General features: G+C 51.7%; 2 protein-coding genes across 2 annotated transcripts in view; one reads left to right on the top strand and one right to left on the bottom strand.

Moving 5' to 3' along the window:
- LOC123767553 (CD82 antigen) overlaps positions 1–25,000 on the bottom strand; it is a 690,815-nt gene that overhangs the window by 44,562 nt on the left and 621,253 nt on the right. The gene's annotated exons all lie outside the window — the stretch shown is intronic.
- Positions 12,435–18,143, top strand: LOC138355366 (mucin-17-like). Its single transcript, XM_069310249.1, has 3 exons — positions 12,435–12,483; positions 13,638–15,459; positions 18,026–18,143. The coding sequence occupies exons 1-3, from the start codon at positions 12,435–12,437 to the stop codon at positions 18,141–18,143; spliced, it is 1,989 nt and encodes a 662-aa protein (XP_069166350.1).

Below are 25,000 nucleotides of genomic sequence, written 5' to 3' on the forward strand. Positions count from 1 at the left end.
AGTGTAATGATCTTTGAGTACTTGGTAGAGCTAGGACTTATCTCCCCCCAAAAAGAACTAGAAAACAAAAGACTGGCATACCGAAAGGGGAATTATGAGGGGATGAGAAGTTTCCTAAGGGAAAGATTTAGATGTCGGTACACGACATGATGGACTGTGTCACCCAAAAGTGTCAGGAGGCAGAACACAGGTTTGTCCCAGCCCAAAGGGAAAAATCCGAGAAGCAAAAGAAGAATCCATGGTTTAACAGGGCATGTATGGAAGCAAAGGGACTGAACAAAAGGGCGTGGAGGAACTTCCGAAATAACAGAACACCAGAAATCAGAGAGAGATAGCAGAGAACCAGGAATGAGTATGTTAGTGTGGGAAGGGAAGCAGAGAAAAATTATGAAAATGATATAGCAAGCAAAGCCAAGACCGATCCAAAGCTACTCCACAGTCACATCAGGAGGAAAACAACAGTGAAAGAACAGGGAATGAAACTTAGAACAGGCGAGGACAGTTATACAGAGAATGATAAAGAGGTGTGTGAGGAACTCAACAAGAGGTTCCAGGAGGTCTTGACAATAGAACATGGTGAGGTCACTGCGCTAGGAGAAAGGGTAGTAAATCAGGCGGCCTTGGAAGGGTTCGAAATTACGAGAGATGAGGTCAAAAGACACCTGTTGGATCTGGATGTGAGAAAGGCTGTTGGTCCAGATGGGATCTTGCCATGGGTATTGAAGTATTGAAAGAGTGTGCAGAGGCACTCTGCTTGCCACTCTCCATAGTGCTCACTGGAGACGGGAGACCTACCAGAAATATGGAAGGCGGCTAATGTGGTCCCAATATACAAAAAGGGTGACAGACAAGAGGCACTGAACTACAGGCCAGTGTCCTTAACTTGTATACCATGCAAGGTGATGGAGAAGATCGTGAGAAAAAATTTAGTAACACATCTGGAGAGAAGAGACTTCGTGACAAATCGCCAACATGGGTTCAGGGAGGGTAAATCTTGCCTTCCTGGCTTAATAGAATTCTACGATAAGGTGACAAAGATTAAGCAAGAAAGAGAAGACTGGGCAGACAGCATTTTTTTGGACTGTCGGAAAGCCTTTGATACAGTCCCCCATAAGAGGCTGGTACATAAGCTGGAGAGACAGGCAGGAGTAACTGGTAAAGTGCTCCAGTGGATAAGAGAATACCTAAGCAATAGGAAGCAAAGAGTTACAGTGAGGGGTGAGACCTCAGATTGACGTGAAGTCACCAGTGGAATCCCACAGGGCTCTGTACTCGGTCCTATCCTGTTTCTGATATACGTGAACGTTCTCCCGGAGGGTATAGACTCATTCATCTCAATGTTTGTTGACGATGCCAAAATTATGAGAAGGATTAAGACAGAGGAGGACTGCTTGAGGCTTCAAGAAGACCTAGACAAACTAAAGGATTGGTCGAACAAATGGTTGTTAGAGTTTAACCCAAGCAAATGTAATGTAATGAAGATAGGTGTAGGGAGCAGGAGGCCAGTTACAAGGTATCATTTCGGAGATGAAATTCTACACGAGTCAGAGAGAGAGAGAGAGACCTGGGGGTTGATATCACGCCAGACCTGTCCCCTGATGCTCATATCAAGAGAATAACAGCAGCAGCATATGCCAGGTTGGCTAACATAAGAACGGCCTTTAGAAACTTGTGTAAGGAATCTTTCAGAACATTATATACCACATATGTCAGACCAATCCTGGAGTATGCGGCACCAGCATGGAGTCCATATCCAGTGAAGGATAAGACCAAACTGGAAAAAGTTCAAAGGTTTGCCACCAGACTAGTACCCGGGCTGAGAGGTATGAGCTACGAGGAGAGACTACGGGAATTAAACCTCACGTCGCTAAAAGATAGAAGAGTTAGGGGGGACATGATCACCACCTACAAGATTCTCAGAGGAATTAACAGGGTAGATAAAGACGGGCTATTTAACACAAGGGGCACACGCACAAGGGGACACAGGTAGAAACTGAGTGCCCAAATGAGCCACAGAGATATTAGAAAGAACTTTTTCAGTGTCAGAGTGGTTGACAAATGGAATGCATTAGGCAGTAATGTGTTGGAGGCTGACTCCATACACAGTTTCAAGTGTAGATATGATAGAGCCCAATAGGCTATGGAACCTGTACACCTGTTGATTGACAGTTGAGAGGCGGGACCAAAGAGCCAGAGCTCAACCCCCGCAAGCACAATTAGGTGAGTACAATTAGGCGAGTACAAATAGGTGAGTACACACCTGTGTACACCCCCTCACACACGTGTGTACACCCTCACACACGTGTGTATACCCTCACACACGTGTGTACACCCTTCCACACACGTGTGTACACCCTCACACACACGTGTGTACACCCTCACACACACGTGTGTACACCCTCACACACGTGTGTACACCCTCACACACGTGTGTACACCCTCACACACGTGTGTACACCCTCACACACGTGTGTACACCCTCACACACACGTGTGTACACCCTCACACACACGTGTGTACACCCTCACACACACGTGTGTACACCCTCACACACACGTGTGTACACCCTCACACACACGTGTGTACACCCTCACACACGTGTGTACACCCTCACACACCTGTGTACACCCTCACACGTGTGTACACCCTCACACACGTGTGTACACCCTCACACACACGTGTGTACACCCTCACACACACGTGTGTACACCCTCACACACACGTGTGTACACCCTCACACACCTGTGTACACCCTCACACACCTGTGTACACCCTCACACACCTGTGTACACCCTCACACACGCGTGTACACCATCACACACGCGTGTACACCCTCACACACCTGTGTACACCCTCACACACGTGTACACCCTCACACACCTGTGTACACCCTCACACACGCGTGTACACCCTCACACACGTGTGTACACCCTCACACCTGTGTACACCCTCACACACGTGTGTACACCCTCACACACATGTGTACACCCTCACACACCTGTGTACACCCTCACACACCTGTGTACACCCTCACACACGTGTGTGCACCTTCACACACGTGTACACCCTCACACACCTGTGTACACCCTCACACACCTGTGTACACCCTCACACACCTGTGTACACCCCTCACACACGTGTGTACACACACCCTCACACACGTGTGTTCACCCTCACACACGTGTGTTCACCCTCACACACGTGTGTACACCCCTCACACACGTGTGTACACCCTCACACACGTGTGTACACCCCTCACACACGTGTGTACACCCTCACACACGTGTGTACACCCCTCACACGTGTGTACACCCTCACACACGTGTGTACACCCTCACACACGTGTGTACACCCTCACACACGTGTGTACACCCTCACACACCTGTGTACACCCTCACACACGTGTGTACACCCTCACACACGTGTGTACACCCTCACACACGTGTGTACACCCTCACACACGTGTGTACACCCTCACACACGTGTGTACACCCTCACACACGTGTGTACACCCTCACACACGTGTGTACACCCTCACACGTGTGTACACCCTCACGCACGTGTGTACACCCTCACACACGTGTGTACACCCTCACACACGTGTGTACACCCTCACACACGTGTGTACACCCTCACACACCTGTGTACACCCCTCACACACGTGTGTACACCCTCACACACCTGTGTACACCCCTCACACACGTGTGTACACCCTCACACACGTGTGTACACCCTCACACACGTGTGTACACCCTCACACACGTGTGTACACCCTCACACACCTGTGTACACCCTCACACACCTGTGTACACCCCTCACACACGTGTGTACACCCCTCGCCTAAACGAGGGAACGTCCAACGATATTGAACAAGGGTGTTCCTGACCTAAGGGAGACTGAGGGGAAGAAACTGGACGCCAGCACACAGAAGACGAGAGAATATAGAGGAGACGTAGTCGCGACGTACAAGATTCCTTGGAGGAATGGACCAAGAGGACGGAGGAACAATGTTCACAAGTGAGTAACAGCGGAAGAACGGGGAGAGATGAACACACTTGGCCCTTCACCACCTGCTCTCTATCATCATTGTAGTTCTTCTGTCATTGTACCGTCACTGTTGTTGTTGTTATAGATTTAGCTACTGGGAACAAAAAGTTCAAAGTTGCAAGAACGGGAGCCGGTCGGCCGAGCGGACAGCACACTGGACTTGTGATCCTGTGGTCCTGGGTTCGATCCCAGGCGCCGGCGAGAAACAATGGGCAGAGTTTCTTTCACCCTATGCCCATGTTACCTAGCAGTAAAATAGGTACCTGGGTGTTAGTCAGCTGTCACGGGCTGCTTCCTGGGGGTGGAGGCCTGGTCGAGGACCGGGCCGCGGGGACACTAAAAAGCTCCGAAATCATCTCAAGATAACCTCAAGATAAGTAGCACGGGCTACGGTGAGCCCGTAGTGGACTTACCTGGCACAGGAGCGGTGCTGTAACTTGGTTCGCGTCACTGTAGCTTCACCATTTATGTTATAGAGTGAATGGTGAGGGGCGGGGGGAGCCAGGAGCGCCGCCCCCAGGAGCCGGGGGGAGCCAGGAGCGCCGCCCCCAGGAGCCGGGGGGAGCCAGGAGCGCCGCCCCCAGGAGCCGGGGTGGAGCCAGGAGCGCCGCCCCCAGCAGCCGGGGTGATGGCGGGGCGCGTCATACAATATAGTGCCCCATAATGGCGGCGTTAAGTGATACATGGTTAGTGAGGCGGGCCGTGTGTATGGCGCCCCATGTTATGGTCGGCGGCGTACAGTTATCAGAGCGTGTAGATCACCTCACCCGACACCGCACCCATTAAAACTCGCCTGGGAATGGAAACTCGACGCTTGAAGGTGGTGGTAGACTGTTTACAAATATTGTGGTATTAATAATGTGTGTGGGTGGGTGGCGCTGGCTCCCCCGGCCAGCCTCCACACTCACTGCTCGCTATACAAACATTATCACTCACAACTCTCCTGGAAACACCTGCAGAATTTGGTTTACACAATCATCAACAGCAGTTTACACGCGGTAACACGTGCATGTTGGGGGGGGGGGGGGGGGTTGAGGGAGGTGGTGTAGGGCCGGCCCTGTGACGTCACCAGCCTCCCTTGTAAACACCGTACAGGCCGCCTGTCCTCGACACTCATATTGTGAGGGAGGGGGAGAGGCAATGTTGGTGAGAGGCAGTGAGGGTGAGAGGCAGTGTTGGTGAGAGGCAGTGTTGGTGAGAGGCAGTGTTGGTGAGAGGCAGTGAGGGTGAGAGGCAGTGTTGGTGAGAGGCAGTGTTGGTGAGAGGCAGTGTTGGTGAGAGGCAGTGAGGGTGAGAGGCAGTGTTGGTGAGAGGCAGTGTTGGTGAGAGGCAGTGTTGGTGAGAGGCAGTGTTGGTGAGAGGCAGTGTTGGTGAGAGGCAGTGTTGGTGAGAGGCAGTGAGGGTGAGAGGCAGTGTTGGTGAGAGGCAGTGTTGGTGAGAGGCAGTGTTGGTGAGAGGCAGTGTTGGTGAGAGGCAGTGAGGGGGAGAGGCAGTGAGGGGGAGAGGCAGTGAGGGGGAGAGGCAGTGAGGGGGAGAGGCAGTGTTGGTGAGAGGCAGTGTTGGTGAGAGGCAGTGAGGGTGAGAGGCAGTGAGGGTGAGAGGCAGTGAGGGGGAGAGGCAGTGAGGGGGAGAGGCAGTGTTGGTGAGAGGCAGTGTTGGTGAGAGGCAGTGTTGGTGAGAGGCAGTGAGGGTGAGAGGCAGTGTTGGTGAGAGGCAGTGAGGGGGAGAGGCAGTGTTGGTGAGAGGCAGTGTTGGTGAGAGGCAGTGTTGGTGAGAGGCAGTGTTGGTGAGAGGCAGTGTTGGTGAGAGGCAGTGAGGGGGAGAGGCAGTGAGGGGGAGAGGCAGTGAGGGGGAGAGGCAGTGAGGGGGAGAGGCAGTGAGGGGGAGAGACAGTGAGGGGGAGAGGCAGTGAGGGGGAGAGGCAGTGAGGGGGAGAGGCAGTGAGGGGGAGATTCAGTGAGGGTGAGAGGCAGTGAGGGTGAGAGGCAGTGAGGGTGAGAGGCAGTGAAGGGGAGAGGCAGTGAGGGGGAGAGACAGTGAGGGTGAGAGGCAGTGAGGGGGAGAGGCAGTGAGGGTGAGAGGCAGTGAGGGGGAGAGACAGTGAGGGTGAGAGGCAGTGAGGGGGAGAGGCAGTGAGGGGGAGAGGCAGTGAGGGTGAGAGGCAGTGAGGGGGAGAGGCAGTGAGGGGGAGAGGCAGTGAGGGGGAGAGACAGTGAGGGGGAGAGGCAGTGAGGGGGAGAGGCAGTGAGGGGGAGAGGCAGTGAGGGGGAGAGGCAGTGAGGGGGAGAGGCAGTGAGGGGGAGATTCAGTGAGGGGGAGAGGCAGTGAGGGTGAGAGGCAGTGAGGGTGAGAGGCAGTGAGGGGGAGAGACAGTGAGGGTGAGAGGCAGTGAGGGTGAGAGGCAGTGAGGGGGAGAGGCAGTGAGGGTGAGAGGCAGTGAGGGGGAGAGACAGTGAGGGGGAGAGGCAGTGAGGGGGAGAGGCAGTGAGGGTGAGGCAGTGAGGGGGAGAGGCAGAGGCGTAATGAACGGTAGAGAGAGCGATAAGGGCCGCAGGAACGACGAATGTGAGCGATAAAGAGATACGTCCCGTCCTTACTCTATGGCCATTCCATCCAGCGGTCGACCCCCAAAGACGCATTCGTCAATCTTAACATGCTCTTCATTTAAACTAGAAGTTTTCTCAAATATATATTAATATTGTAATATATTAGCATACTGTGTATATTTAGGCACTGGTTAGGTTAGGTGTTTAGGTTCTGTTGGCGATTATTTGTAGTACGTGGGTGAAGCATTTACAGCGTTGTGGTTCGAACAAAAGTTGTCAGCGTAGCACTGGGCAGCCATAGCACTGGGCAGCCATAGCACTGGGCAGCCATAGTGCTGGACAGCCATAGTGCTGGGCAGCCATAGTGCTGGGCAGCCATAGTGCTGGGCAGCCATAGTGCTGGGCAGCCATAGTGCTGGGCAGCCATAGTGCTGGGCAGTCATAGTACTGGGCAGCCATAGTGCTGGGGCAGCCATAGTACTGGGCAGCCATAGTACTGGGCAGCCATAGTACTGGGCAGCCATAGTACTGGGCAGCCATAGTACTGGGCAGCCATAGTGCTGGGGCAGCCATAGTACTGGGCAGCCATAGTACTGGGCAGCCATAGTGCTGGGCAGCCATAGTGCTGGGCAGCCATAGCATTGGGCAGCCATAGCGCTGGGCAGCCAGCACTGGGCAGCCATAGCACTGGGGCAGCCATAGTACTGGGCAGCCATAGCACTGGGCAGCCATAGCACTGGGCAGCCATAGCGCTGGGCAGCCATAGCGCTGGGCAGCCATAGCACTGGGGAATCTAGTATTTATAGGCACAACGCCAGTATGACAATGTATCAGCCAATAGGAAGTGACGGAGCGGGGCGGACCACCTGAGAAAACTGGACGAGCAGAGACGACAGTTATACATGATTAAATGAGTGAGCAAGGGACGCTGAAGTGGGTCACCTGGTCTTAAAGTTGACGGCCAGGGAGGGCGGCAGGCAGCGTGGTCACTGCTGGACCATGGTGCCTGACGGCCAGGGAGGGCGGCAGGCAACGTGGTCACTGCTGGCCCATGGTGCCTGACGGCCAGGGAGGGCGGCAGGCAGCGTGGTCACTGCTGGACCATGGTGCCTGACGGCCAGGGAGGGAGGCAGGCAACGTGGTCACTGCTGGCCCATGGTGCCTGACGGCCAGGGAGGGCGGCAGTGCCATTTTGATTGTGTTTATCACAATAGTTTATGGCTCTGATAAAGTGGGAGTTGTGTTGGTGTGTGGCAGCACTGCCAGACCCGTCGCCGGGCAGTGCCAGGAACTTATAAATGCGCAGACAGAGTTTCAGTGAACAGTGCCTTCTTTATTGGCAAGCTTGCGTCCAATGTTGTGTTCCAATGTAAACAACGGTGGCCCTATGCGTACATTTCCCTGGTTAGAATCTTCAGTCAACACACACCTGCTATTTTTCTCATAGTGTCGATGAAGACGGCTCATTATTGGTGGCAGTAAACCCGTGTGTACGCTCTCTGGGCGGTGTGTGTAGGTGGGGGCGAGTGTACCCGTGCGGGCCTGACGTACTCCAACACCACGCCCGTGCCAAGCACCGGCCCTCAGGTGCCAAGCACTGGCCCTCAGGTGCCAAGCACTGGCCCTCAGGTGCCAAGCACTGGCCCTCAGGTGCCAAGCACTGGCCCTCAGGTGCCAAGCACTGGCCCTCATACACATAGTTACGGGGTGTGTATGCAGAGTGGCTCAGGCTAATCTCTCCTGTCTCGGATGTCGCTGTCCGTCTGTCCGCTCCTGCCTGTCTCGTCTCGCCCACGCACTCAACCTTTGGTAAAAAATGTCATGTGACAGAACACTTGACATCTCCTTCGGAGTGCCTGTCAAGACCACTGAAGTGCCTGTCTTGGGTCTCCCTGGCCCCCGAGGGCTCTGTGGTGGTAGTCTCCCTGGCCCCCGAGGGCTCTGTGGTGGTAGTCACCCTGGCCCCCGAGGGCTCTGTGGTGGTAGTCTCCCTGGCCCCCGAGGGCTCTTTGGTGGTAGTCTCCCTGGCCCCCGAGGGCTCTGTGGTGGTAGTCACCCTGGCCCCCGAGGGCTCTTTGGTGGTAGTCTCCCTGGCCCCCGAGGGCTCTGTGGTGGTAGTCACCCTGGCCCCCGAGGGCTCTTTGGTGGTAGTCTCCCTGGCCCCCGAGGGCTCTGTGGTGGTAGTCACCCTGGCCCCCGAGGGCTCTTTGGTGGTAGTCTCCCTGGCCCCCGAGGGCTCTTTGGTGGTAGTCTCCCTGGCCCCCGAGGGCTCTTTGGTGGTAGTCTCCCTGGCCCCCGAGGGCTCTTTGGTGGTAGTCACCCTGGCCCCCGAGGGCTCTTTGGTGGTAGTCTCCCTGGCCCCCGAGGGCTCTTTGGTGGTAGTCACCCTGGCCCCCGAGGGCTCTGTGGTGGTAGTCTCCCTGGCCCGCGAGGGCTCTGTGGTGGTAGTCTCCCTGGCCCCCGAGGGCTCTGTGGTGGTAGTCTCCCTGGCCCCCGAGGGCTCTGTGGTGGTAGTCTCCCTGGCCCCCGAGGGCTCTGTGGTGGTAGTCTCCTTGGCCCCCGAGGGCTCTGTGGTTGTAGTCTCCCTGGCCCCCGAGGGCTCTGGCGGTAGTCTCCCTGGCCCCCGAGGGCTCTGTGGTGGTAGTCTCCCTGGCCCCCGAGGGCTCTGTGGTGGTAGTCTCCCTGGCCCCCGAGGGCTCTGTGGTGGTAGTCTCCCTGGCCCGCGAGGGCTCTGTGGTGGTAGTCTCCCTGGCCCCCGAGGGCTCTGTGGTGGTAGTCTCCTTGGCCCCCGAGGGCTCTGTGGTGGTAGTCTCCCTGGCCCCCGAGGGCTCTGGCGGTAGTCTCCCTGGCCCCCGAGGGCTCTGTGGTGGTAGTCTCCCTGGCCCCCGAGGGCTCTGTGGTGGTAGTCTCCCTGGCCCCCGAGGGCTCTGTGTCGGTAGTCTCCCTGGCCCCGGAGGGCTCTGTGGTGGTAGTCTCCCTGGCCCCCGAGGGCTCTGTGGCGGTAGTCTCCCTGGCCCCCGAGGGCTCTGTGGTGGTAGTCTCCCTGGCCCCCGAGGGCTCTGTGGTGGTAGTCTCCCTGGCCCCCGAGGGCTCTGTGGCGGTAGTCTCCCTGGCCCCCGAGGGCTCTGTGGTGGTAGTCTCCCTGGCCCCCGAGGGCTCTGTGGTGGTAGTCTCCCTGGCCCCCGAGGGCTCTGTGGCGGTAGTCTCCCTGGCCCCCGAGGGCTCTGTGGTGGTAGTCTCCCTGGCCCCCGAGGGCACTGTGGTGGTAGTCTCCCTGGCCCGCGAGGGCTCTGTGGTGGTAGTCTCCCTGGCCCCCGAGGGCTCTGTGGTGGTAGTCTCCCTGGCCCTGTTGACTGTTGAGGAATTTGAGTTTGTCCCTAAGTACCTCCGAGGTCGTCTCCAGTATGAGTAAGTGAACAATGCTGTTAATTAAAGCATTAAATAAGACCCTGGCCTGCAAGTACACTCTCCTGTCACGCCATAGATCCAAAATGTCTGAAATTGTCTGGAGAATCGTTAGTATTTGTAAACGGCGGGAGAGCCAAGAGACCAAAGGGTCACTCTTGGTGGTTGGTGATGACATGTCCCTGGAAACACAAACCGAGACTGTCTCTATTTTCCGCTTGTTACAACTTGTAATAAAGTTGTTACATCTTGGCTTAACGTGTTTATGACGTATTAGAACGTTGTTACAACTTGCTATATTGGTTGTTATAACTGGTTCGGTGTTACAACTTGTCCGAACGTTGTACCCACGTCGTAGTTTCGGTGTGTGTTTGGCGGGATCCAGCGCCGGAGTGGACTCTGCTGGACACAGCTGGAAGATCTATGGTGACAGTCTTGGCTTCTCTGTCACGCATACCATAAGTGAGGGGGGGGGGGTCCAGGCGGCCTTGTTAGTTTTACTGTTATTTCTTAGGTTATTTTCAATATTTTCTTTCAGTTTTTCATAATTTAATGTTATTGTGCATTGTAATTTTTCTTCTTGGGTTTATATTTCATAAAAATTAGCCTCAACAAGAATTGTTTCATATAGACTTAACCTGTACCTGATACTGAAACAACCATTAATATGTTGAAATTGATCTTTTTAAGAACCAATTTAGTATAATTAACTTCTTGTGCTAGATGTCTCGTAAGCTTTGTTATTTCTGTGAATTTGCCTCCTTCAAATTGGTTATCTTGAGATTATCTTGAGATGATTTCGGGGCATTTTAGTGTCCCCGCGGCCCGGTCCTCGACCAGGCCTCCACCCCCAGGAAGCAGCCCGTGACAGCTGACTAACACTCAGCTACCTATTTTACTGCTAGGTAACAGGGGCATAGGGTGAAGAAACTCTGCCCATTGTTTCTCGCCGGCGTCTGGGATCGAACCCAGGACCACAGGATCACAAGTGCAGCGTGCTGTCCGCTCGGCCGACCGGCTCTGGTGGATACTGGTGGATACAAACAGAATCTATCTTGGCTATTTCAGATGCCCTAATTTTGAGACATAGACAAACAAATACATGCAAGTTTGACTATGATAAAATGGAAGATAAGAGAAGAGAACTATCAGGAGACAGCACTTAGATAGCTAAGTATGATCATATAGCACTGGGAAGGGGTCAGGATAAGGGTTTGGGATGGGACGGGGGAAAGGAATGGTGCTCAACCACTTAGACGGTATAGGGGATTGAACGTCGACCTGCATGAAGCGAGACCGTCGCTCTATCGTCCAGCCCAAGACATTGGGCATGATAAAATGGAGTTATTGAACAAATAAATGTGTGTAAAATTAGGGCTGCCCCTTTAGAACATATTCAAGAGACAAAGTAGAATTAAAGAAGATCGACATGAAGACCGTATGGGAAAATTGTTGTTATTTGAAGACTTGTGTGAGAGCAAGACGGTAAAGGGGACCATGAACTGATAAGAGCGAGGGAACCACGGTAACCATTAATGGATAACATGGTTATCTTTCATGGACTTGCCTTCCAATATTGCTTCCATGGACAATCATGGTTATCTTGAGATGATTTCGGGGCTTAGTGTCCCCGCGGCCCGGTCCTCGACCAGGCCTCCACCCCCAGGAAGCAGCCCGTGACAGCTGACTAACACCCAGTTACCTATTTATTGCTAGGTAACAGGGGGGGAGGGCATCAGGGTGAAAGAAACATTTTGCCCATTTGTCTCCGTCTCCACCGGGGATCGAACCCGGAACCTCAGGACTACGAATCCGAAGCACTGTCTACTCAGCTATCAGGCGCCCTAAATCTGTTGAATGGTTAACTAGAATGCTACCCAAGTCATTTTGACAGTTCTCAACCAAAGCAAATCTAAAGATCCACTTCAGTTTAAGGGTAAATATGAAGTATAAGTGGTAAATATGAAGTATAAGGGTAAATATGAAGTATAAGGGTAAATATGAAGTATAAGGGTAAATATGAAGTATAAGGGTAAATATGAAGTATAAGGGTAAATATGAAGTATAAGGGTAAATATGAAGTATAAGGGTAAATATGAAGTATAAGGGTAAATATGAAGTATAAGGGTAAATATGAAGTATAAGGGTAAATATGAAGTATAAGGGTAAATATGAAGTATAAGTGGTAAATATGAAGTATAAGGGTAAATATGAAGTATAAGGGTAAATATGAAGTATAAGGGTAAATATGAAGTATAAGGGTAAATATGAAGTATAAGTGGTAAATTAAACAAGAAACAGTTTATTAAAATGAGTCTTTGCTATTATGAAACATTCATGTTATTTTATACTGATTTTTTAACAAATTTAGATCAAATATTTGATTTGGAAAATACAGCACAATGTCATTATATTTGGAGGCCAATAAAGCACAATATGTCAGTGTATATGAAGGCTGAGGAAAACTTTCTCAATAAAATTTGTTGTAAGTGTTGTGGAACAGTGTTCCCTTTAGGTGATGACGTTCTCCACATTGTGTATTGACAGCTGTTGTACTCTCTAGTTCCCTCCTGATGCCATCTCCTTGAGTGCCTTCAATCACATTCTCAGCAATATTTTTTTTTAATATTCTCTGGAGTTTAAAGTGCTTGTAAGACTTTGCTGAAACTTTTTGAGGTTTTGTATTATTCATAAAGGTTTTATTTCTTTCTCCTTAAAATAAAATAAATATTGGCAACAGTATTTGTACATAATGCAAGATTTTGTAAGTGTCGTACATAATGCAAGATTTTGTAAGTATTGTACATAATGCAAGATTTTGTAAGTGTTGTACATAATGCAAGATTTTGTAAGTGTTGTACATAATGCAAGATTTTGTAAGTGTTGTACATAATGCAAGATTTTGTAAGTGTTGTACATAATGCAAGATTTTGTAAGTGTTGTACATAATGCAAGATTTTGTAAGTGTGTGCCACTCCTTCCAAGACGGTACACTCTCTGGAAAGAACACAATATCTGAAAAATATTCTTAACTGAATAATTTTTTTCCCCCTTATAATTATATTACAAATTGAATTTGTATCTTAGGCAATGTAACTAATAATGTTAACTTCCATGGCTAATATCACGGTGATGAATTTGTGAGAATTCAGGATTATTTTTGGCATTGAGTGGTAATAGTTTTTCTGAGCAGGGGAACCCTTCCCTGTCGTAGTTCAGTCGATTAAGGCAGTGTCTGGGATGCTCCCGGACGCAGGTTCGAATCCTCGTCACGGCCCTTGTGGATTTGTTCAGGGGAACCCTTAGTTGCTCCCCAGAGTCAAGGTCTGGGGTGCACTCAGGTCACCGCTGGTGTGCCAGGCTCTGAGTGCCACAGAGCCCCCACCAAGACAAATAACTTGAACAATTCTTGCCCTGTAGCATAGAGGAGGGTTGTCACCTTCTCTGACTATGGGAACCCAGTGATCACTTGGAGGGCGGGAGTTATTTGGTGTGTTCTTTGGTGCCAGAGTGAACAGTTTCTCCCGGTGGTGGAGTAAGGTGTGCTGTCTACCAGGTGAGGGAGGAAGGGGACCGACTGGCCCCCCGAGGGCTCTGTGGTGGTAGTCTCCCTAGCCCCCGAGGGCTTTGTGGTGGTAGTCTCCCTGGCCCCCGAGGGCTCTGTGTTGGTAGTCTCCCTGGCCCCCGAGGGCTTTGTGGTGGTAGTCTCCCTGGCCCCCGAGGGCTCTGTGTTGGTAGTCTCCCTGGCCCCCGAGGGCTTTGTGGTGGTAGTCTCCCTGGCCCCCGAGGGCTCTGTGTTGGTAGTCTCCCTAGCCCCCGAGGGCTCTGTGGTGGTAGTCTCCCTGGCCCCCGAGGGTTCTGTGGTGGTAGTCTCCCTGGCTCCCGAGGGCTTTGTGGTGGTAGTCTCCCTGGCCCCCGAGGGCTCTGTGTTGGTAGTCTCCCTGGCCCCCGAGGGCTTTGTGGTGGTAGTCTCCCTGGCCCCCGAGGGCTCTGTGGCGGTAGTCTCCCTGGCCCCCGAGGGCTCTGTGGTGGTAGTCTCCCTGGCCCCCGAGGGCTCTGTGGCGGTAGTCTCCCTGGCCCCCGAGGGCTCTGTGGTGGTAGTCTCCCTGGCCCCCGAGGGCTTTGTGGTGGTAGTCTCCCTGGCCCCCGAGGGCTCTGTGGCGGTAGTCTCCCTGGCCCCCGAGGGCTCTGTGGTGGTAGTCTCCCTAGCTCCCGAGGGCTCTGTGGTGGTAGTCTCCCTAGCCCCCGAGGGCTCTGTGGTGGTAGTCTCCCTAGCCCCCGAGGGCTCTGTGGTGGTAGTCTCCCTGGCCCCCGAGGGCTCTGTGGTGGTAGTCTCCCTGGCCCCCGAGGGCTTTGTGGTGGTAGTCTCCCTGGCCCCCGAGGGCTCTGTGGCGGTAGTCTCCCTGGCCCCCGAGGGCTCTGTGGTGGTAGTCTCCCTGGCCCCCGAGGGCTCTGTGGTGGTAGTCTCCCTGGCCCCCGAGGGCTCTGTGGTGGTAGTCTCCCTGGCCCCCGAGGGCTCTGTGGCGGTAGTCTCCCTGGCCCCCGAGGGCTCTGTGGTGGTAGTCTCCCTGGCCCCCGAGGGCTCTGTGGTGGTAGTCTCCCTGGCCCCCGAGGGCTCTGTGGTGGTAGTCTCCCTGGCCCCCGAGGGCTCTGTGGTGGTAGTCTCCCTGGCCCCCGAGGGCTCTGTGGTGGTAGTCTCCCTGGCCCCCGAGGGCTCTGTGGCGGTAGTCTCCCTGGCCCCCGAGGGCTCTGTGGTGGTAGTCTCCCTGGCCCCCGAGGGCTCTGTGGTGGTAGTCTCCCTGGCCCCCGAGGGCTCTGTGGTGGTAGTCTCCCTGGCCCCCGAGGGCTCTGTGGTGGTAGTCTCCCTGGCCCCCGAGGGCTCTGTGGTGGTAGTCTCCCTGGCCCCCGAGGGCTCTGTGATGGTAGTCTCCCTGGCCCCCGAGGGCTCTGTGGTGGTAGTCTCCCTGGCCCCCGAGGGCTCTGTGGTGGTAGTCTCCCTGGCCCCCGAGGGCTCTGTGGTGGTAGTCTCCCTGGCCCCCGAGGGCTCTGTGGTGGTAGTCTCCCTGGCCCCCGAGGGCTCTGTGGCGGTAGTCTCCCTGGCCCCCGAGGGCTCTGTGGTGGTAGTCTCCCTGGCCCCCGAGGGCTCTGTGGCGGTAGTCTCCCTGGCCCCCGAGGGCTCTGTGGTGGTAGTCTCCCTGGCCCCCGAGGGCTCTGTGGTGGTAGTCTCCCTGGCCCCCGAGGGCTCTGTGATGGTAGTCTCCCTGGCCCCCGAGGGCTCTGTGGTGGTAGTCTCCCTGGCCCCCGAGGGCTCTGTGGTGGTAGTCTCCCTGGCCCCCGAGGGCTCTGTGATGGTAGTCTCCCTGGCCCCCGAGGGCTCTGTGGTGGTAGTCTCCCTGGCCCCCGAGGGCTCTGTGGTGGTAGTCTCCCTGGCCCCCGAGGGCTCTGAGTGGCAGGAAGGAAGGTACTGGCATAAGGGAAGGGGAAGAAGGATGAGAGGGAGTGAATGACTAGGGGAATGGAAGCAACTTAGCAAGAAGACTAATGATAGGGGGAAATCTTCTAAAAAGCGTCTTGCAAGGATTGTGGAGAGAAAGAGAGTGAGAGTGAGTGAGTGAGTGAGTGAGAGTGAGTGAGTGAGTGAATGAGAGTGAGTGAGTGAGTGAGTGAGTGAATGAGAGTGAGAGAGTGAGAGAGTGAGTGAGTGAGAGTGAGTGAGTGAGTGAGTGAGTGAGTGAGTGAGTGAATGTGAGTGAGTGAATGAGAGTGAGTGAGAGAGTGAGTGAGTGAGTGAGAGAGTGAGTGAGTGAGTGAGTGAGAGAGTGAGTGAGTGAGTGAGTGAGTGAGTGAGTGAGTGAGTTAGGGGGGAGCGGTAATGGATAGTGCGCGTCGCTGGATGTATTAGCGTATGAAAGGGAAGAACCCAGATAAATATTCCATTAATTCTTCTCGACTTGGACTGGATGGCTCCGTTACAGTTACTCCGAAGGAAACATTTATGCACCAGTTGTAATTTTAGGAGGAGGGGGGGGGGGAGATGGAGAAAATACCCCCCTTTTCGGGGGAACCAAGTCAAGAAGGTATCTTTTTCTCTATACATACACGAGAGAATATCTGTCAATCTGTCCATTGGTGGGGGCCAGACGCCTAGGGCTAGCCTCACCCAACTTTGCTAGGGGAATGGTCTAGGGTACGGGACGGACATAGGCTGGTGGTGGGGTCGGCACCAGTGCCACACTTTACAAAATATCAAGATGAAGATGGTGAGTAGTGAAGATCGTTATGGTGATGAAGATGGTTACGGTGATGAAGATGGTTACGGTGATGAAGATGGTTACGGTGATGAAGATGGTGAGTAGTGAAGATCGTTACGGTGATGAAGATGGTTACGGTGATGAAGATGGTTATGGTGATGAAGATGGTTACGGTGATGAAGATGGTGAGTAGTGAAGATGGTTACGGTGATGAAGATGGTTACGGTGATGAAGATGGTTACGGTGATGAAGATGGTTATGGTGATGAAGATGGTTACGGTGATGAAGATGGTGAGTAGTGAAGATGGTTACGGTGATGAAGATGGTGAGCAGTGAAGATGGTTACGGTGATGAAGATGGTGAGTAGTGAAGATGGTTATGGTGATTGTATATACAGTGGAGATGATATGTATATGTAGTGAAGAAGTAAGATGAGGGGGGGGGAAGAGGGGACGGAGAAGGGGGGGGGGAATAGAGGAAAGGAGGGACAAGGTTGGTTGTTTGAGGGGAGGACATGTTGGGAAGAGGGAGAAGATGTGGGAAGATGTGAAGAGAGAGAGAGGAGAGGAAAGAGAGGGGAGGGAAGGGGAGAGGGAGAGAGGAAAACGGTGTGGGGGGGGGGAGGGAGGTAGACAGACAGACCTGGGCACTTCCGGGTAACCGTCTAGTGTGTGTTATCTTCTTCTTGAGGTTATCTTGAGATGATTTCGGGGCTTTTTAGTGTCCCCGCGGCCCGGTCCTCGACCAGGCCTCCACCCCCAGGAAGCAGCCCGTGACAGCTGACTAACTCCCAGGTACCTATTTACTGCTAGGTAACAATGTGTATATATGTCCTCTTTAGACAGTACCGTTTTGTAACTATGTGAACCATAGTACAAACATTGACCTACTCACCAATTAGATAGTAGAACTTTGTACTATTCACTTTATAGAGGCTGACAAATGAAGCTAAACAACAGACTTCAATATTCCTAGGCCTAGTATAGCACATATATGTACATATTAGGCCTCAGATAGCGTGTATTAGGCCTAGGAAGATTAGGTTAGGTTAGTTTGTCTTTGCAATATAATTAGAAAATCGTTTTCCGGTTTGTCCAAATTCAATTGTAACGATTTGTACTTGCTAATTGCGTTGTACGTCGGTATCTGTACTATGGTCCTGATCGTTACTGTAAGTACTACCACAACAGGAGGCTGGGCTGAGATAAATCTGTATACAAGCCTGGATACGGGAGAGTCACCAGCAGCACTTAAATCAGCAGATATATATATCCTCTGCACAAGGGGGGGGGGGGGTAGTAAAGCTTTGAGAAAACATTGTAGACTAGTTGCACTAACATCACACATAACAGTTTTTGAAAGAGTGATTAGGAATACAATTTTCAGTTTTATGGAAAATAATGAGCTACACAACCCAGGACAACATGGATTTAGAGCAGGAAGATCCTGTCTCTCACAATTATTCAACTACTATGATAAAATCACAGAAGCCTTAGAATGAAAGCAAAATGCAGATGTTGTATACACAGACTTTGCAAGGACATTCGACAAATGTGACCATGGAGTGTTAGGCCATAAAATTAAATCAGTAGGAATAACGGGTAAAGTGGGGCGTTGGGTTTTCAACTTTCTGTCAAACAGAATGCCGAGAGTGATGGTAAATCAAGTAAGATCAAGTCCAAGTGCAATGAAAAGCTCTGTACCCCAGGGCACAGTCCTTGCACCACTGCTATTTCTCATTCTTATCTCGGATATAGACAAAAATACTAATCACAGCTTCGTGTCATCCTTTGCAGATGATACAAAAATCAGCATGAAAATTGCCACTGTAGAAGACACTGAACAACTACCGTCAGATATGTCAGATATTAAAAGTCTTCGTTTGGGCAACTGAAAATAACATGATGTTTAACGGTGATAAGTTCCAAGTACTGAAGTATGATGGAAACGATGAACTTAAAACACAGGGTACAGGACACAATCAGACCTACTCATAGAAGGAAAGCAACATGTAAAAGATCTTGGAATTATGATGTCTGACGACCTGACATTTAGTGAACATAACCGAGCAAATATGGCGGCGGCGGCCAGGAAAATGATAGGATGGAGTATGAGAACGTTCACATCCAGAGACCCCATAACAATGCTCATACTATTTAAATCATTTGTGTTGTCCCGTCTTGAGTATTACTCGATACTCACTTCACCTTTCTGAGCGAGAGAGATCTCTGAATTAGAGGGAATACAGAGAACATATACGGCACATATAGACACGATAAAACATCAAAATTATTGGGACCGTCTCAAAGCTCTCAACATGTACTCTCTGGAAAGGAGACAAGAAATGTATAAAATAGTAAATGTATAAAATAATAATTCCATGTATAAAATAATATATGCATGGAAGATACTGGAGGGCCAGGTCCCAAATTTGCACAGTAGAATAACAACATAATGGAGCGAAAGATATGGAAGGAAATGCAGAGCAGAACCAGTGAGGAGTGGAGGTGCTATAGGCATTAAGAGCACTGTCTGAACATCAGAGGTCACGGCTGTTCAGAGAAATAATTTTAGAAGAACCAGCCTCTTTTGGAGTTACGGGAAGACTATTGACATGGTTCAGGGGTTACCTGAGTAACAGAACCGCCTCAGTCCTATTCCAGGGGGTCAAATGTAAACATTGTGCGCCCTTTGAGTTGGATACACCCCAGGGTGGAGGGCCTAGCCCTACACTGTTTAATGTTTTGATGCACAAATTAACAATTAATATTCCCACACTACCTGACGAAGCCGTCATCTGTTATGCCGATGACATATGAATTGTTGCAAATACCCAAACTAGGCTGCAAGCTCTACTGGATTCACTCGCTGCTAAAAGCATTGAATGTGGTCTTGTTATCTCTATAACTAAATCCAGAGTTCTCCATCCCCAAGAGAAAACTCATGTCCCTATAACTTTCAAGGTCAACAACCAGAACATTGAAACGTGTGGGCAGCACAAATACCTTGGCGTTGGTATTAACAGTGCCATTGTAAACGATCTACACCGTAGGTTAAAAGACAGACTTAAACCACTGAAAACACTTACTGGTAAGATTATTGGTATCAATATTAAATATGCTAGATTATTCAATATGATGTTTGTTAGATCTCTAGTTGATTATCATGCCTTACACCTAATTAACTTCCCCGCCTCTGTGTTGGACAAACTTGAAGTAGTACAGAATGAAGCCATGAGGATAATTCTTGGTGCCCCAAGATGCACAAGAATCATCAACATGAGGGAAGAACTGAAGCTTCCAACCATACTAGAGAGAATAATGCAAGTTAACACTACCTTTTGCCTTAAAGTCATGAGAGACCCTACATCTCCTGCATTGCTCACAGACAAATTATTTAGTGCTGTTAACACCCTATTGACTGGTGCCGACATACCAACTCACTCCTTTTATGATAAATGGCTGAGCAACAATGCTTACAATCTCATCAAACGCAACATTCCTTTTAAGTGCAATCTACCTGTCTCTGATATTCCTCTTTATCTATACCCCACAAATCAAGTTTTACTTACACACAGAATATCAGTGTCAGGTTAAACAACGCGCTGACCTCCACACGAACACAACTAGCGGTACTACAACCAGCTTCCAGAATAGGAAAAAATTAGGAGGAAGTAGGGAAAAGCGCCAAGCTATTACGACTATACATCACTTGTAAGTGTTAGGATAAGGATTTGAGATGTGACGGGGGAAAGGAATGGTGCCCAACCACTTGGACGGTCGGGGATGAACGCCGACCTGCATGACGCGAGACCGTCGCCCTACCAAACGTAAGAGGAGGAATAATATTTTATGATTCAAAGTCTGCTCTTCAGGCAATTGAGAACTTGTGGAAGATCGCAGCAAGAACCTCATACTCCCAATTATAAATGACCTAATTGCTGCACAGAGCAAAGGGTCTCGAATCTCCTTTGTATGGATACCTTCACACATAAATATAACCCATCATAATGAGACAGACATTGCAGCCAAATTAGCGTGTAGTTGAATTAGACCTAGGTATCCCCATCTCTGCTGTCAAAACTGTATTGGTCCAAACACTCAGATCTGATCAGAGAGAAAATACTGACTCCCAACGACCTGAAAGCACCAGAATAAAAAGCTATAATTTGTTTAGATCAGAAACCTATGTTTATGGGCAGCACAAAACATGGACTAGACTGTGCGACACAGTGGTTGCCAGGATCAGGTTGGGTTACCGTTACCTGTGGCAGGTGGCTACAGGTGACGGATCTCCCAATCCTGAGCACTCCAGGTGCAAACTCTGTGAGCAGGAACTGCGGCATGATCTCCCACACTACATCACCAAATGTCCAGTTATTAGACCTTTCAGACCAGTTGGCATGAGGTACCTGGAGCTTTGCAATTGCTTTATTCACTGTCGTACTCTTGAAGATATCCTCATATTGCACCCAGAGTCTGCCAGTGCTGGCTACTGGTCACATAGTCTAGGACAACTGCACACATGCACATGTGGAGTGTGTCGTCTCTGGTGGCGTCGTCCTTCCTACTAGCTGGCGTCGTCCTCCCTACTAGCTGGCGTCGTCCTCCCTACTAGCTGGCGTCGTCCACCCTACTAGCTGGCGTTGTCCTCCCTACTAGCTGGCGTCGTCCTCCCTACTAGCTGGCGTCGTCCTCCCTACTAGCTGGCGTCGTCCTCCCTACTAGCTGGCGTCGTCCTCCCTACTAGCTGGCGTTGTCCTCCCTACTAGCTGGCGTCGTCCTCCCTACTAGCTGGCGTCGTCCTCCCTACTAGCTGGCGTTGTCCTCCCTACTAGCTGGCGTCGTCCACCCTACTAGCTGGCGTTGTCCTCCCTACTTGCTGGCGTCGTCCTCCCTACTAGCTGGCGTCGTCCTCCCTACTAGCTGGCGTCGTCCTCCCTACTAGCTGGCGTCGTCCTCCCTACTAGCTGGCGTTGTCCTCCCTACTTGCTGGCGTTGTCCTCCCTACTTGCTGGCGTTGTCCTCCCTACTAGCTGGCGTTGTCCTCCCTACTTGCTGGCGTCGTCCTCCCTACTAGCTGGCGTCGTCCTCCCTACTTGCTGGCGTCGTCCTCCCTACTAGCTGGCGTTGTCCTCCCTACTTGCTGGCGTCGTCCTCCCTACTAGCTGGCGTTGTCCTCCCTACTTGCTGGCGTCGTCCTCCCTACTAGCTGGCGTCGTCCTCCCTACTTGCTGGCGTCGTCCTTCCTACTAGCTGGCGTTGTCCTCCCTACTTGCTGGCGTCGTCCTCCCTACTAGCTGGCGTCGTCCTCCCTACTAGCTGGCGTCGTCCTCCCTACTAGCTGGCGTCGTCCTCCCTACTAGCTGGCGTCGTCCTCCCTACTAGCTGGCGTCGTCCTCCCTACTAGCTGGCGTTGTCCTCCCTACTAGCTGGCGTCGTCCTCCCTACTAGCTGGCGTTGTCCTCCCTACTAGCTGGCGTCGTCCTCCCTACTAGCTGGCGTTGTCCTCCCTACTTGCTGGCGTCGTCCTCCCTACTAGCTGGCGTTGTCGTGGACTCCGTAGCTTCACACAGTGTAGTGTGAGGGGTCCCTCCCCCCTCCCCCCCCCCCTCCGTCCTCCCTATCCCCAGCCTTAGTTGCTCCTCTGGCGCGATTATCGCCATTCTCGGGGCCTCTTGAGGAAGTTTGTTGTGATCTCTTAGACTGTCAACACAATCTAATTAGACGACAACATGAGCTTCACGTCCCGCTAGTTAGTCCATTAGTCTAGTTTGTGGCTTGTGCGGTACTGTAGAGGGCTCTGTGTCTCCTCTCTCTCTTCCCTGGCTCTGTGTCTCCTCTCTCTCTTCCCTGGCTCTGTGTCTCCTCTCTCTCTTCCCTGGCTCTGTGTCTCCTCTCTCTCTTCCCTGGCTCTGTGTCTCCTCTCTCTCTTCCCTGGCTCTTTACCTCATCTCTCTCTTCCCTGGCTCTGTGTCTCCTCTCTCTCTTCCCTGGCTCTGTGTCTCCTCTCTCTCTTCCCTGGCTCTGTGTCTCCTCTCTCTCTTCCCTGGCTCTGTGTCTCCTCTCTCTCTTCCCTGGCTCTGTGTCTCCTCTCTCTCTTCCCTGGCTCTGTGTCTCCTCTCTCTCTTCCCTGGCTCTGTGTCTCCTCTCTCTCTTCCCTGGCTCTGTGTCTCCTCTCTCTCTTCCCTGGCTCTTTGTCTCCTCTCTCTCTTCCCTGGCTCTGTGTCTCCTCTCTCTCTTCCCTGGCTCTGTGTCTCCTCTCTCTCTTCCCTGGCTCTTTACCTCATCTCTCTCTTCCCTGGCTCTGTGTCTCCTCTCTCTCTTCCCTGGCTCTGTATCTCCTCTCTCTCTTCCCTGGCTCTTTACCTCATCTCTCTCTTCCCTGGCTCTTTACCTCATCTCTCTCTTCCCTGGCTATTTATCTCATCTCTCTCTTCCCTGGCTCTTTATCTCCTCTCTTTCTTCCCTGGCTCTTTACCTCATCTCTCTCTTCCCTGGCTCTTTACCTCATCTCTCTCTTCCCTGGCTCTTTACCTCCTCTCTCTCTTCCCTGGCTCTGTGTCTCCTCTCTCTCTTCCCTGGCTCTTTACCTCATCTCTCTCTTCCCTGGCTCTTTACTTCATCTCTCTCTTCCCTGGCTCTTTATCTCCTCTCTCTCTTCCCTGGCTCTGTGTCTCCTCTCTCTCTTCCCTGGCTCTTTACCTCATCTCTCTCTTCCCTGGCTCTTTACCTCATCTCTCTCTTCCCTGGCTCTTTATCTCCTCTCTCTCTTCCCTGGCTCTGTGTCTCCTCTCTCTCTTCCCTGGCTCTTTACCTCATCTCTCTCTTCCCTGGCTCTTTACCTCATCTCTCTCTTCCCTGGCTCTTTATCTCCTCTCTTTCTTGCCTGGCTCTTTACCTCATGTCTCCCCCTAGCTGACGAGGCAGGACGTGTCTGGGAGAGGCATCACTCTGCCTCGCCCCCCTTTTTTTGGAAGGTGGGGTGGGGGGTTGGGGGGGGGGGTACAAACTTCCTGGAAATTTTACCTGTGCTCATATCGAGGGTTTAATTAATGACTTACGAAAAGTTGTATTGTGTGAGTTATTGATGACGGGTGTTATGACACGAGGGGGGGAGGGGAATTATCAGGAGAAAGCACCAAGCCGTTACAATTATATAGCACTGGGAAGGGGGGGTCAGGATAAGGATTTGATATGGGACGGTGGGAAGGAATGGTGCTCAACCACTTGGACGGTCGGGGATTGAACGCTGACCAGCATGAATCGAGATCGTCGCTCTACCGTCCTGCCCACGTGGCACTCATATAAACACCTGGGCCTGCACTCGTCTGCCAGAGTTGTTGACTGTACTCCTCGCACTCAAGCCAGTGTATATGTGGCTTAAGCTGCCACGCTAATTGTTTAATTGTTAATTTAAGCTTGCCCGAAACGCTATGCGTACTAGTGGCTTTATGTATTATATGTACTATTTCTATCTTTAAAATCCATCGTTATGTAACTCAATGGATGTACCTTTACCTGAATAAAGAATATGAATCTGAATTGAAAGTGACTGTGTCGTCGTTGATTGTACTCAACTCCTCAAGACATAACAGTAACGTGTCTCAAGCTTGGCTCAGATATAATCACATAATCAGTGATGGAATCAGAGTCTATCTCCTCTGGATCCTGTCCCACTCTGGCCTCCGAATGCATGAGAGGACACACGAGGCAGGGGGATTATCAGCGGGAAAGCGCCTAGCCATTACGACTATATTGCACTTGTAATTGGTCAGGATAAGGGTTTGGGATGGGACGGGGGACAAGAAATGGTGCCCAACCACTTGTGGACGGTCGGGGATTGAACGCCGATCTGCATGAAGCGAGACCGTCGCTCTATACCGTCCAGCCCAAGTGGTTGGGTGATAGACTGACTAGTTAGCCATAGTTTTTGCTCGTAAAGAGGGAGTAAATTATCACCTTGGATTGCCACTGAGGAGCCCGGGGGCGCTAATGTACTGACAAGTGCAACAGAACTTAGTTGACCCGAGACAAAGTCAAATGAACACATTCTATTATGTAGGAAGCGCCACATATGTGAGGATCATCCAGCAAGATCAGCTGGCGTCCAGACGTTACTACTGCGAGCCTTAAGGTCAGCTACAGCTGCTTCTGAGAGCTTGGTGAAGTAGATCTGAGCCAGTGTCACCTCTCTCCCAGACTTCTCACATTACCTCACTGTGGAAGAGAAGGTGAGACAAATGTTCTAGCAATATATATACCATTGAAAATGATCTACTAGCAATGTTAGCCAAATATGTAAAGGTTCCTAAACACGATTGTGCATCTACAGCACTGTAAACTTTCCAGCACCGCCCACAGGATGGGTGTGGGGTCCACCGCCGCCCACAGGATGGGTGTGGGGTCCACCGCCGCCCACAGGATGGGTGTGGGGTCCACCGCCGCCCACAGGATGGGTGTGGGGTCCACCGCCGCCCACAGGATGGGTGTGGGGTCCACCGCCGCCCACAGGATGAGTGTGGGATACTAAACGACATAAATAAAAGAGGTTTACAAAGTAAACTTAAACAGGAAAACCAGTCCACCGTGTTACTGAGCCGCGTGTGAAGGCTGACACATAACAACTAACACACAACAACGCGATGCAACAGTAAGACAACCATTGGAGCAGTACGATGGGATCGAACCAGCGTCCCGGGTGTCGTACCTTGACCCACCACCACACAATGACAGGTACACACGCTGGAGG

The sequence above is a fragment of the Procambarus clarkii genome, chromosome 67 (assembly GCF_040958095.1).
Source record: "Procambarus clarkii isolate CNS0578487 chromosome 67, FALCON_Pclarkii_2.0, whole genome shotgun sequence".
In the NCBI taxonomy this organism is placed as follows: Eukaryota; Metazoa; Arthropoda; class Malacostraca; order Decapoda; family Cambaridae; genus Procambarus; species Procambarus clarkii.

Excerpts from the sequence above, each read along its gene's own strand:
- LOC138355366 (XM_069310249.1), top strand. The coding sequence starts at position 12,435 with ATGTCAGTGTATATGAAGGCTGAGGAAAACTTTCTCAATAAAATTTGT. Across the intron at positions 12,484-13,637 it reads CTTTCTCAATAAAATTTGTT|TCTCCCTGGCCCCCGAGGGC; the intron begins GTAAGTGTTGTG and ends TTGTGGTGGTAG. Across the intron at positions 15,460-18,025 it reads TCTGAGTGGCAGGAAGGAAG|CTTCGTGTCATCCTTTGCAG; the intron begins GTACTGGCATAA and ends TACTAATCACAG.